General features: G+C 40.7%; 1 protein-coding gene across 6 annotated transcripts in view; it reads left to right on the top strand.

Annotated features, from left to right (window-relative positions):
- Positions 1-15045, top strand: part of RALGAPA2 (Ral GTPase activating protein catalytic subunit alpha 2) — a 182197-nt gene that overhangs the window by 151987 nt on the left and 15165 nt on the right. For all 6 annotated transcript variants that reach the window (XR_014170068.1, XM_081917687.1, XM_081917686.1 and 3 more), the window contains one exon: positions 5164-5285. Coding sequence is in view for 5 of the 6 variants with exons in the window: in XM_081917687.1 (XP_081773813.1) it covers positions 5164-5285 (122 nt within the window). In the remaining variant the exon portion in view is untranslated. The remainder of the gene's footprint in view (positions 1-5163; positions 5286-15045) is intronic.

Genomic DNA, 15045 nt, shown 5'->3' with positions numbered 1-15045 from the left:
CCCAATTGCAGCTACAGTTGTACCTTGGAAGTCGAATGGAATTCGTTCCGGAAGTCTGTTCAACTTCCAAAATGTTCAGAAAATCTAAAGACTTATTAGTACATAACCAAAGGCACCCAAGGTTCCTGAGTGTTCATATTTTTGGGAAATTAAGTTGGTTGGATCCAAACTGGCAGTTGTGTAGAAGATCCATGATCAAGATATTCTGCTTTAAATAATAATAAGAATAATAAGCTATGCAATAATGCTGATGTGAAGATCAGAGAAACAAGGGAGAGAATGTTCCTTTAGCTCCCTTATTGTTTGCCTTATCTAAATTGCTCCTTCTCCAAGTTGCTGTTTGCTCCACTAGGAATAGGAAAGATAGAGCCACAGGTACTGTAGCTGTCTTTTCTCCCTCTATAGTAAATAGCAGCTTCACCTGAGCAGCACAGTTTACATAAAAGAAATAGTTAAATATCTTCTATGACTCCCACTCCTCTATATTCAAAGCAACCTACTGAAACAGTAGAGTGAGAGACCTAATCACTGATATCCTGTATCGTATCTTCTTTGGTCATCAGATGGAGATCTTTGGGTGAGTGAAAGGATGGGCAAAGATGTTTATTAGCAATAATTTAATGCATGCTATATAGGACATTAGGGACACAGGTGGCGCTGTGGGTTAAAGCCTCAGCGCCTAGGACTTGCCGATCGAAAGGTCGGCGGTTCGAATCCCTGCTGCGGGGTGCGCTCCCGCTGCTCGGTCCCAGCGCCTGCCAACCTAGCAGTTCGAAAGCACCTCCGGGTGCAAGTAGATAAATAGGGACCGCTTACCAGCGGGAAGGTAAACGGCGTTTCCGTGTGCAGCTCTGGCTCGCCAGAGCAGCGATGTCACGCTGGCCACGTGACCCGGAAGAGTCTCCGGACAGCGCTGGCCCCTGGCCTCTTAAGTGAGATGGGCGCACAACCCCAGAGTCTGTCAAGACTGGCCCGTACGGGCAGGGGTACCTTTACCTTTACCTATATAGGACATTAATATACTTTGACCCAAACCTGAAAGTGTCAATGGAGCAGGGGGGGATTGGGGGGGAGTGACCTTTACCTCTCAAACTCATTCTTAATTTCCTATTTCAGATAAGTTATCTAAAGTTGCAGCTAAAGAGTGATTGGGTTGGTAGTTTCTTAGAAAAATATTAAGCAATATTAAGCAACTAAAGAAGACAAATCTAAAACTATTGCAGAGCCATCTTATTTTTTCTTTATGTAAACTGCAGAATGATTATGTGGTACAAAGAGAGCAAGTCATTACTATAGCAAGTCAGCTATTCTGTTATCTGTTAAGCACTATCGAATTGCACTTATCCCAAGTGCATACAGAATTCCCCCAAAAGATTTTCAGTTAAAACTACACAGTTGTGGTTGCTACTGGACCATAACCAAGGTTGTGTACTTTGCATTCAAAGTTTCACATCTAAATAACCTGCGAAGGATACTTTTTAAGAATATGACACGGTGAACTTATTTACAGTGCTTGGTTCAGTCTTCTCATTGCTGTAAAATTATGTTGAAATAATGTCCACAGTCTCTCCAATACCTTTTGTTTAAATCATGTTAATTTTTACAGGTTAATGTGGTATCATTCTTCTTTGAGTTTTCTGCCTTTCATATAACCACCATAGTTTTGTGAGGTTTGTGACTGCAATCACGTATTTAAAGTACCTGTGTTAAACAGATTTGTTAATTCCAGTATTCATAGCTAAATGGCAGGTAGGGTAGACTAAAGGGTAGACTAAAGTTCATTTTGTCTCACACAACATGATTTTCTCCTCTTTCCATTACCCTTGTCTCACTTTCTCCTCACTAATCTTCAAAACGACCTTGACAGATTAGAGAACTGGGCCAAACAAACAAGATGAATTTTAACAGGGAGAAATGTAAAGTATTGCACTTGGGCAAAAAAAATAATGAGAGGCACAAATACAAGATGGGTGACACCTGGTTTGAGAGCAGTACATGTGAAAAGGATCTAGGAGTCTTGGTTGACCACAAACTTGACATGAGCCAACAGTGTGACGCGGCAGCTAAAAAAGCCAATGCAATTCTGGGCTGCATCAATAGGAGTATAGCATCTAGATCAAGGGAAGTAATAGTGCCACTGTATTCTGCTCTGGTCAGACCTCACCTGGAGTACTGTGTCCAGTTCTGGGCACCACAGTTCAAGGAGGACACTGACAAACTGGAACGTGTCCAGAGGAGGGCAACCAAAATGGTCAAAGGCCTGGAAACGATGCCTTATGAGGAAGGGCTAAGGGAGCTGGGCATGTTTAGCCTGGAGAAGAAGAGGTTAAGGGGTGATATGATAGCCATGTTCAAATATATAAAAGGATGTCATATAGAGGAGGGAGAAAGGTTGTTTTCTGCTGCTCCAGAGAAGTGGACACGGAGCAATGGATCCAAACTACAAGAAAGAAGATTCCACCTAAACATTAGGAAGAACTTCCTGATAGTAAGAGCTGTTCGACAGTGGAATTTGCTGCCAAGGAGTGTGGTGGAGTCTCCTCCTTTGGAGGTCTTTAAGCAGAGGCTTGACAACCATATGTCAGAAGTGCTCTGATGGTGTTTCCTGCTTGGCAGGGGGGTGGACTCGATGGCCCTTGTGGTCTCTTCCAGCTATATGATTCTATGATTCTATAATCTGTAAAAAAATAATGTATTCATCACAAGGGTGCCTCTAGGCATCATGTGGCTTAGTGGAGAAAATAGTTCTTATTCCAGCAGACATCAACCCACCTAAAAAAATTACTGCTGTGAGTACCATGTGTAGTATTCATTGGGTGATGAGTATCAATAAAGTTAGCAAAGAGTAGACCTTAGTTTGTCTCTCTGTTACAGAAAACACTATAAAACTATCTGTGTTCTTAGTTACTAAATGTCTACAAGACTAGTTATCTGGCACAGAATGGACAGAAACCAGGATAAAACATTAACATGTTAAAGAAAGGAGGAATAAGACGAATTAGGGAGCACTGCTGTTGCATGTTGCTCCCTACCTTGTGGGTGTGCAGGAAGGCTTTATTCAAATTGCTTTTTGATTGGAAAATCTCTCTTCTTTATGGTAGAAGAAACGGATCAATGTAAGCAAACATCTAGGTATTCAGCAAATTTGTTGATTTCCAAATATTGTCAGGAAGGGATGCAGTTGCTCATCATTTTTTTTACTCATGAACATTTTTATATGCTTTAACATTATTAATTTTATTACAACTTGAATTAATTTGCCAGTCTTGCTGCCTTAGGGTGCAGTGTTTAAATTATACATGAGCATTTCCTCCATTTATTATGCTGGATATGAAGTCTTTTTCATGGGATTTTATTAGGCGCAGCATGAAAAGAATTTCCAGTTTATCTGCCTCCGTTGAACTGAGCCCATGAGCAGACTGCATACTGCAAGGGCCAAAGAGGAATTGAGAGTGGATGGCGGGTCCACAGAGGTCCACAGGCTCAGGTGGTTTACAGCCATAAGTTTAGCTTAGCTCTTCCAGTAATTTGTCACGCCTTGGTCTTCTCCTGCTGCGCCAGCACGTGCCAGCTTAGAGACAGAAAGTCTGTGCACCAGACGGCCACTCAGGCCTAACATCCTGCTGTTCAGGACGAGCGGCTTGCTGTGTCAGTGTGGAATAGAGAGCCCTGGCAACAGCCAAGTGCTGAGCAGAATAAGCATGTTCATAATGAGATGTGAATGGCATCAGTCAGTCCCTTTAGAAGAGGTGCTAGGCGTGTGCCTCCTCTCATAGGAAGTTTGGGAGCCTATTCATTAACAAGAGTCACCAGGAGTTCAGCGAAGCAACCCCAAATACACTGAGGCTAGTGCTTGTACTGTCTGGAATGGGTTTTGAAAGCAGAAAGCAAATAAAAATGTCATCAGGTATATTTTGCAAAATGCCATGCTCACTTTCATTCCTAAAGACACAAAGTTATTTGAAATATGTTTTCATTTTGGGGCCCTTCCATGTCAGGTTCCTTAATGTGGTGATCAGTTCACTTGGATACTACACTGTAGAGCTGAAAAGGACCGCTGCGATTCTCCTCAAGGACATACCTTTCAAACAACGATAATGACACTTTTCAGTTCAGATGGTAGGAGTCACATAAAACTAAGCTCTTTTCTCATATTTAAAAATACTAGGAAACTCTGGAAACTTGTTTTTAAAATGAGTGACAGGGAATGACATTTCATACTGACTGATTGATTGTTTAAGTCACAAAGTTGTGTGTGAGATACTTCAATCTGTTGTAGATTTTTTTTCCAAAATGTTACCCTGTTGTTTGAAGTGCATGATTCACCTTCAAAGAAAAGAGAAGCTGCACACAAAGAGAGAGATTTGCTCTCCCCCCTTCGAAAAGCTATCACAAGCGGGGGTCCTATTAAGACAGCTGGAAAGTTGCTTCAGCGTGTTACGCTTGTAAGTTTTATTGGTGACTGGTTTTTGATTATGCATTTGAATGGCGCGTGTTCCAGGTTGCCGCGTTTTAATTAAAAGGCAATACTGTTGGTTTTAGATGCTTTGTTGTCAGCATAATTAAGACTGAAGTGTATACATGCTCTATTTTTTTTTAAAAAAAGAATTGAATCCATCATGAAATAAGAAATTTCAGATGCGTCAAATGAATCTTCTGAAAAAGCTTTAAATATGACTTTATTATACTTTAGTATACTTCGATATTCTTATGAATAATAGGTGTTTTCATACTTTAATTTTTCTTATCCTTTTCTTTAAAGTTTAAATATATTTACATTTTGAAAAAATGATCTATTATATAGGAAAAATATATGTGGGGCTTCTGTTGAGTTTATTGGCTATGGCAATTTTCCTCATGGTTAGTTACACAATTATTTTCATTTCTCATTTATAAAGGTCTCAAATTTATTTTGTCAATCAGCCTTTTTAATGAAGAATGAAAAAACACTACATTCATATAGTGCTTATATTTAGCTGTCAGGAAAATGTTTGGGGTTGGTGTTTTTTAGAAATACATTTTATTGAAGTCCTTAGAATCTTGTAGCTTTGTCAAAACTCTGACAACTGTGGCTTGATTTTAATTGGAAAATGCACAGGTTAAATATAAGTTTCTTTGGCTTTGTATCAGTAAGAGTGCATTTCCTTAACCTGCTCCCAACAGTTATGAGGAAAGAGCTCTGTACCTCGAAGCAATAATCCACAACCACAAAGAAGCCATGACATTTGAGGATTTTGCTGCTCAGGTCTTCTCTCCCTCTCCCAGTTACTCCCTTAGTGGATGCGGTAAGTCTCATCATGTTGTTGTTTTTATTATTATTATTTTAACCGCTGAGAAGCACTTGAGCAGCAGATGTACACCTGCTTTTCACTGATAAATGGTTGCAAATTTAAGAAGAGCTTTCTCGCTCTGAATTAGCTAATGAATATCAAAAGAAATGATGACATTCATTTTAATTTGTTTTGCATCAGAGCTGTTCACTCAGTTCCTTTCTTCAGCTATCCTGTTAACCCCTGAATCTAGCAAGGTTAATGAACTTTCTCTCACTAATGTGTTCTGGTTCATTCAGGAGTGTGGGCTTCTTGCTGAGCTGAGAATATGTTGTGGAAAAGCTATTCGTGAATCAGTGCATACTAATCGAAAAATAGTTCCTCACAGTAGAAGCCATTGCTCCTAATGCTAAATGGGGATTATGCTTCTGCAATGCTTGGACCCAGGATTAACACTGGTGGGGGGGGGGTGTCAGGGCAGTGTTTTGTCAGACAATCATAGTGCCAGGATGTGTGCGTTCTACACATCACAAAGCTTTCAAAGTTAGTTAAATGAGTTTATTTTAATTATATTTACATGTGTGCTTTTTAAAGAGACCTTTTGTTTTGAGGGTTCATTTCATAATCCATTGCTCTCATGTACAAGGAGAACACAAGGTTAACCAGATGGATTTCTAAACATAAATTCCTTTATTCCCTGTTTATACCCATTTTGTGAAACTGACTCTTTCTAATGATATTACGATGCTGCATTGGATTGTTGATGGATTATCTGAAACCCTGGTGAATGTTCTGCGTGTCTGTTTTCTTTCTCTCATTCTAACTGATCTTTATATCTGAACTAAGAAATATAACAGAAATTAAATTTACTGAAATGAATCACTTGACAAATAGAATCAGACACGCATCACTGTTTAACATTACTGGCTTCAGTCCTTGAGCTTTTCGAGCTTTGTTAAGAGATAAGAGGTATTTGCGTGTACTTGTACTGGTCGCCAATAGCAGCAGGCAGAAGGCTTTGGAGATAAGCAAGCTGGCAGAAGCAAAGAGGAACCAGTGCTATTTACATAATCACACCTCTGCTTCCTGGAGAGGCGTCAAGAGACAGGAATGGCCTCTATTGATCTTTGTTGAACTGGAATACTAAACAACATTAGAAAAGCTTATAAGTAAAGCTTTGATTAATATTTTCTTATTAAAAATGTGGAACAGCTATGAAATAAACCACACACATAAATACTCTTGAGACAAAATTGTGTCATTTGTTGCATAAAAGTATAATTCTTATACTAATTTGGATATTATCAAGAAATTTAGCTGGTTACGCAATTGAAAATAACAACAGAAAGCTCTAATTTTTTTTAAAAAAAACACCTACTTTAAGTCACTTATCATAGCTACCTTTGTGTTGTTCTAGTATGTATTGGACATTGTGAAATAATAAAATTAGATGCATTGGGGTCAGTGAACTAAGAACCAGTCTTGCATCCTTCTTCAGATTAATAGGTAAAGGTAAAGGGACCCCTGACCATTAGGTCCAGTCGTGACCGACTGGGGTTGTGGCGCTCATCTCACTTTATTGGCCGAGAGAGTCGGTGTACAGCTTCCGGGTCATGTGGCCAGCATGACTAAGCCGCTTCTGGCGAACCAGAGCAGCGCACGGAAACACTGTTTACCTTCCCACCAGAGCGGTACCTATTTATCTACTTGCACTTTGACATGCTTTCAAACTGCTAGGTTAGCAGGAGCTGGGACAGAGCAACAGGTGCTCACCCTGTCACGGGGATTCGAACCACCGACCTTCTGATAGGCAAGTCCTAGGCTCTGTGGTTTAACCCACAGCACCACCCACGTCCCGCTTCAGATTAATACAAGATGTTAAATAACACACCTGTGTGTTTTGTATAATTCCCTTTTGCTATTCTGAGGTTTAAATAGCTGATCCTTATGGAGTGAGGCTCAACTGCCTACACTAGTTAGAAAATCAGTGATCCAGCACTACTACTATTTTTATGCATTTAACTTTTTAAAAAGCCTTAAATGTTTAATATCCCACCAAATCAAAACTTTACAACAACTTGCAATTTATATTTTAAAATAATTCAAAGTGCAACAATGTTATAAAAAGATAACTAAAATAGCAGCACAAGCCAACAGCATTAAACAGATTTAAAGAAGATTAGAAGTCTGGCACCAGAAACACATAAGGATTTGGCTCTGCATGAACCTAGTTAGGGAACAAATTCCAGAAATGGGATGCACCACTGAAAAGGCCAGTTTCCCCAGTTGGCATTTCTCATCTCCAAAGGCAGAGTTGGAGAACACAGGATTGACAATGACTTCAATATTCAGGCGGATTCCTATGGCATTAGAGGATCGTTTAGATACACAGATCCTAAGTCATAATCAGATCCTAAATCTCAAGGTTTCTAGAGCAGAAGAGTATTAAAAAGGGGGGTGTTCAAATGCAGAAGGTTAGCTGCATCTAGATAAGAAGCTATTTTATAACAGAAGTCATAAGCTTTTTTTCTGAACCCAAGTTCTGAAAGTATAAAGAAGAAATTCAGTTGAGCAGTTAAATTTAATCCTATAAAATTCTAATCCATATGTGTGCCTTCATTTAACTTCATTTTGTAAGAGTGTTCAGTGCTCTGACCTGAGGGGCGGAGAGAGGCTGCGGGCACAATGCTCCTAGCTGCAGCTCCTCCATCCCCTGAGTCAAGCCTGGGAAGGGGAAAAGAGGCAAGATGCAGCCGGCTCCTTCTGCGCCCTGCCCCTTTGGGGCACGCCCCGCTCCCGGCCCTGCGTGGTGTTTGGCAGACTCCGCCACTGGCTGAATATATCCGTAAACAGCATGGGGGAACCCACTTGCGTCAGAAAACATGAGGATAACTTAAAATGCACATGTATTATGTAGAAGATGCATAAAAGTTTCTCTATGATACATGATTTTAGTGTTTTTATATTTGACCCAGTTAGTTGACTATATGCGAAATATGAGTTAGCAGAGCAGTGCAAAGGATAATGCAATTCTAGACTGCATCAACGGAAGTAATGGTACCACTCTATTCTCCCCAGCCCATTGGGTTTAGCTCCCATAGGAAAAAACAGTATTTGTACTATAACAGCTAATACACACATGCATAATTGTGTAGTTGTGGTAAGCCTTAGTAACAGAAACAATGTTCCATAAAAGTTCAAATAACTCAACAGTAACCAGATGTTGTTAGCTGGAGTTTATGGAGTTTGTAATCTAAGTATGTCCAATTGTCAGGGATGCTGAATGTAATCCAACAATATCTGGATTGTAATCCAGATTGAAGTGTTGTCAAGATGCAGATGATACCAGACTCCATATCTCTCTTCTATCTGAATTGGGAGAAGTGGTTGAGGTGTTAGGCTGGTGTTTGGATTAGGCGATGGGCTGCATATAGGCCAATAAATTGAAGCTGAATGCTGAAAAGACACAGGGGTTTCTCTTGTCTGCAAGATGGTGGGACAGCCTGTTCTGGATATACAGTGGTACCTCAGGTTAAGTGCTTAATTGGTTTCGGAAGTCCATTCTTAACCTGAAGCATTCTTAACCTGAAGTGGACTTTCCCATTGAAAGTAATGGAAAGTGGATTGATCCATTCCAGACGATGAAAAACACTCCCTAAAACAGCAATTTAACATGAATATTACTGTCTAACAAGACCATTGATCCATAAAATGAAGGCAATAATCAATGTACTGTACTATAAAATAAATAAGACAGTATTTTAGATGAAAAAAATTAACATTTATATTTTTTCTTATGTGCACTGATGATAGTCAGTTTGGATGGGGGGCTTTTATCCATTTCTGAAGTCACACAATCAACCAGTAGCTGAACTAGGTTCCACACAGTCACAAAAGCGAAGTCACAAGTCAGTCCCATAAAATGAAGAACAAGTCACAGCCAAAAAACCGAAAAGCCACACAAACTAAAATGCAAAAAGGAATGAGACGATGAAAAGCGACCCCTAAAACAGCAATTTTACATGAATTTTACTATCTAACGAGGCCATTGATCTATAAAATGAAATCAATAAAACATTTCAAAATGAAAATGTGATTCGATCACAATCGGCTTGGCTCCCGGCATTCACGGAGGCCTCAGAGAGCTCCGTAGGCCCTGCAGATGTCCGGGCTTGGCTCCAGGCAGCGACGAGGCCTCTGAGAGCTCAGACAACCTATTTATGGGTTACAACCTTTCATAACCTGAAAAAACGTAAGTTGAAGCGTTCATAACTTGAGGTACCACTGTAGATGCTCCTGGAGGCTCAGGTGGTCTCAATGGCTAGGAATGACTTTTTCCATCTACATCAGGTCTGCAACCTATAGCCCCTTTTGGACAGGAATGATTTTGCCACTGTGCTCCTTGCTCCAGTTAGATTGGATTTTTGCAGTGCGCTGTATGTGGGGCTGCCCTTGAAAATGAGTACAACAACAACAACAACAATCTTTATTACGGTCCAGAGACCAACAAAACATTACAAATCAATACAGAGTTCATACAGCCTACCTCCAGGTTAATCAAGCACTTTGTTTGGAATATATGAGTAGGTCCAAAATGCAGCCACCAGAATACTGGCTGAGGTTCCATTTAGATAAGATATGAACCATGTTTTAAAACAACAATGGTTTCCAGTTTGTTTCAGGGCCTAATTCAAGGTGCTCATGTCCATGTTTAAATCTCTACGTCTCAGGCCTCAAATATCTGAAAGATATCCTTCCCTACAGACCCTCTCCGGTCTTAAGATCAGCAGAGGAGGCCCTCTTCAGAGTTCCACTGCCTTCAGAAGCTCAGGGAAGAGGGCATGCTCTGGTAGCCCTCAGAAGTGGAACTCCCTCTCCACAGAGGCCTCTCTGGCACCTTCACTATACTGTTTTTGGTGAATGCCAAAGATACACCTCTTTAAGCCAACCTTTGGCACCTGAGGTATATTTTTTTTAGAACCCACCCTATTTTTGTGATTATAAGTTGCTGTATACTGTTTTTAATATTGTATTTCACATTGTTGTAACCTGCCCTGGAACCTTAGGGTGAAGGAATAACAATATAGCACAGGAAGGCACAATGTTGTCTACTCCTGAAATAACTTGATGCAGAGCTACATAATAGAACATTTTAACCTAAAATTCATGTGCCAAAGTTATGTGGCATCTGAAAATCCATATCCAAAAACACATTCTTAATATGTAAATTGTAGTTGGTCCTTCAGAGGGTTAACTGAAATGGGCACACTTGACTGCTGAGAGGACTGATCTAATCACAGTCATATCCAAGTGCATCTGTTCATCATGAGGTCATTCACGTGCATGCTAATGATTTGAAAAATAAAGAATAATGCTCAGAAAAAATAAAGCTAATGCAACTCTTTTGCCAGTTGCAGAAGCAAGATACACGCTCTGACTGCTGTCACCAAACTTAAGAAGAAACTGTGGAATTCACTGTAATTTGCTGATAATTTGTTTACTATTACAGAATAATTGAATAGCATAGCTGTTTTGTGGATCTATGGATATCACACACAACGTTCATAAGACTTACGTTAAATGCAAATTTGATTGTCCAGAATGCTAATCCATTAAAGCAAAACAAACTTATTTAAGTATATCCTACATAATAATTAGCTCTATTCTTGTGATACTTGCACAGCAAACATCACTTGTTTTAAAGGAATATAGCCGATTCTAAATATTGTTGTTGGAGTTTGTAATTAATTTAAATTCTAAGTTTTCCCCCCTTCTCTCAGCTATACTCCTAACCAGGCAGGTGTTAATTTAGCTCGTGCAGCTTCAAGCTGACTGAGTAATTTGATAGTGTTTTTGCACAGCACAGTTTATAAATCTAAATAAGCTTTCTCCTAACAAAATGGATGCTTTTCAGCTTGTAGGCTAGGTGCAATACTGACTGCTGGTTTTGGATGATACATTTGTTGCCCGTCCAGACAACCTATTTACTTAGCATTCATCCTGATTTGCTAGCAGAAAGCTTATGTAGAGAGGTTATTCAGCATTCATTCTGATTTCTATATGGATCAGTTATACTACAATGAGCATTTGTCCTGCCTTTATCCTGATTTGATGTGTGTACAGGTATTCCTGTAAGTCATTTGTTCAGCCCACACTTTTCAACACATTTCTCCATCACTTTCCAAACTGCAAAAAATCCAGATTTTGTTTAAAAGTTGATTTATTGAGCTAGGGCAACATAATTATTTAATCCACTTTAGATGCAGAAATATATGCTTGAATCTGATGTGGAAAATAGTGATATTCTGGAGGCTTCCCTGCTGCTGCTTTGTGGATTGCTACCAAACAACGCTCAAATTATGGGGAAAGGTAAGGAGGCCCTTAATGAAAAATACAATTTCATCTTCTGACTCCTCCAAAGTAGGCAATTTGTGCCCCACGGCTTCCGTATCAATAGTTAATGGGTCTGTCTCCCCCTCCACCATCCAGTAATTCAGCTACTGAATGATACAGAAAACCAAATTCTATAAAAATGCAAGCATAATATTACTTGAACAAAACATATAATATAGGCAGCCCCTTGTTTACATGTGTTCGGTATGTGTGCGACCATGTATATTGTGCCAAACCTGGAAGTGACCTGGAAATGTCATAAAGAGGTCACTAAAATGCCACTAAAAGGGTGGGGTGGGGCAGAATGAGGTGTTTTCAGGCTTTTAGAATTATATGCAATTTCTCTGCCCCCACCCCCGCTGTGCCTCAGAACGTAATCCCCATGTAAAGGGGGGGGGCTGCCTGTACTACAGTACATTCACAAGCACTTGTTTCCCAAGATAAGCTCTTTGTATAAACGCGGGTATGGGACGCGGGTGGTGCTGTGGGTTAAACCACAGAGCCTAGGGCTTGCCGATCAGAAGGTTGGAGGTTCGAATCTCCGCGACGGGGTGAGCTCCCGTTGCTCGATCCCTGCTCCTGCCAGCCTAGCAGTTCGAAAGCACGTCACAGTGCAAGTAGATAAATAGGTACTGTTCTGGCAGGAAGGTAAACGGTGTTTCCATGCGCTGCTCTGGTTCGCCAGAAGCGGCTCAGTCCTGCTGGCCACATGACCCGGAAGCTGTACGCCCGCTCCCTCAGCCAATAAAGCGAGATGAGCGCCACAACCCCAGAGTCGGTCACGACTGGACCTAATGGTCAGGGGTCCCTTTACTCTTTACCTATAAACTAAGCATGTTGATGGGGAGTGATAATGTGCCCACTGGCCCTGCTCCTGATGTTGGATGCCATGGCCTGCATGTCACTGTGACATCTGAAAGGAAGTCTGTGTATGCATTGGCTCTCCCATAGGCAGCTGTGCTTGTGTAAGTTCCACTTTTTAGAGCGCAAGTATGGGGCCAGCAGGTGCCATTCCCCTTCCATGCATTCAGTTCTACATGTAGCCAACATGATGCCCTTCAGATGTTGTTGGACAGCAACTCCCATCAGTCCTAGCCAGCATGGAGGGCACTGCATTGGCTCACCTTGATTTACCTTATGGTTACCATGTGAAAAGAACTTAACTTAAAAAGAGTTAAATGCTTGAAGGGTCAGGTCTTCCTAAAGCTGGAAGGTATATTCTTATACAAGAAGCTAGGCATTAATTTCATTCTCCCTGTTTCTCATTTTTCCAACATTAAATTCAGTTCACATTTCTGCAGCAATTTGCGATTTATTTATTTTTAATTCTCATGAGAATTACACCATTTTCATGAGAATTTCTCCTAATAAACACATATTTGTATACATTTTTGAGTAGTGTGCACATTTTTGCAAGCAATTTCTACTATATAATGCATTTTTATGCTACTTTCATTAGTAGTAGTAGTAAAAAGACATTCAGAATTGTGCCACAAATCTGGCTCTTAATTTCTACCAACACAAATAAAGAAACATAATTTTCCTTGTCTAACAGCAAAAAGCACAGAAACTCGCACAGAAACTCACAGAAATTCTTTTTGTGGCTAAACTCAAATATTTTTCATGGGGAACCTTATATAGAGGTAATAATGTGAACAGCATCCTCTATAGCTGTTTTGCAAAATACACAGAAACACTGTTCCAAGGGCAGTTCCCTCTACTGGCCATCCAGAAAAGCAGAGGTCACAACACTCAGTCTTTATTCCGTAAGAGCAACTCTCCATGGAGCCAAAATAATTAAATATTATGTATTTTTATTTTTATGCACATCTCATCCTTTTATATGCATTTTTATAAACATTGGTTGGAAAACTGCATCACAAAATTTAGATAAGTGTGGATGTTGAAGGATAGGTGTGTTTTGGTTCTCATATTGTTTTGTAATGTGTAAGTTTGAAAATGATCACTGCAGATGGTGACAGCAGCCACAAAATTAAAAGACGCCTGCTCCTTGGGGGAAAGGCGATGGCAAACCTAGACAGCATCTTAAAAAGCAGAGACATCACCTTGCCAACAAAGGTCCGTATAGTTAAAGCCATGGTTTTCCCAGTAGTGATGTATGGAAGTTAGAGCTGGACCATAAAGAAGACTGATAGCCGAAGAATTGATGCTTTTGAATTATGGTGCTGGAGGAGACTCTTGAGAGTCCCATGGACTGCAAGAAGATCAAACCTCTCCATTCTTAAGGAAACCAACCCTGAGTGCTCACTGGAAGGACAGGTCCTGAAGCTGAGGCTCCAAGACTTTGGCCACCTCATGAGAAGAGAAGACTCCCTGGAAAAGACCCTGATGTTGGGAAAGATGGAGGGCACAAGGAGAAGGGGACGACAGAGGACGAGATGGTTGGACAGTGTCCTCAAAGCTACAAACATGAGTCTGACCAAACTGCGGAAGGCAGTGGAAGACAGGGAGTGCCTGGCGTGCTCTGGTCCATGGGGTCACGAAGAGTCAGACATGACTAAACAACAAGTTTGAAAAACTCAGTTTTAAATGTAAACTGAATCAAATTTCTCCCCCATCCCTGCAAGCAGCCAATGTGCCAACTCAAATGTGCTGTTTATGGCATGGTGCAGTCTTCTCATGCAAGTGTGATATCTCAAAATTTGCAGCGGGGTCTATTCATAAATCCCATCTCTCCATTAGGATTATATCATAGAGAAGGATGGCACAGGGCAGTGCCCACCCACCGGATCCCCCTCAGCCTCCCTCCAGCTGGAGGGAACCCAAGGTCACAGTTGCTCCGGCAGTGTTTCCTGCCCCCACAGTGCAGCACGCCCCCACCTGCCCCAGGCGCCCACGGGGCACACTCCACCACTGTACAGAGGTAGCTGAGCTGCACCCAGAACAGATTACTACTATGTGTTATACATGAAGCTGCCCTTGAAGACTTTCTGGAAATTTCACTTAGTTCAGAATGCTGCTGCTAGACTACTAACCAGGGACAACTTTGAAACCCATTCAGTCAGGTTTGAAAAATCTTCACTGGCTACCCGTCCGTTCCTGAGCACAATTCTACATAAGAATCTGAGTACCATCAGAACCAGCTCCTTCTGTATGTGCCTGCCTGATCCGTGACATCTTTGTCCAAAGCCTTTCCTAGTTGCCACCCATTTAATATCTGATAGCAGGGGCACCAAGAAAAAAGGCCCTTTGGTTATGGAGTTCACCCAGAAGGTTCATTGGTGCCAACTTTGGTATCTGTTTGGTGTCAGGCAAAAACCTTTTTTTGCTCCATTTTTAAAGCTGAAATTAACTGAGATTTTAACTGACATTCTAAGTGTATATCTACTGTATTTAAAAATCACTATTTTCTTGTTAACAA

This window comes from Podarcis melisellensis (assembly GCF_964234715.1).
Source record: "Podarcis melisellensis genome assembly, chromosome: 7".
NCBI classification, from domain to species: Eukaryota; Metazoa; Chordata; class Lepidosauria; order Squamata; family Lacertidae; genus Podarcis; species Podarcis melisellensis.
This window is presented reverse-complemented; position numbering and strand designations above follow the sequence as displayed.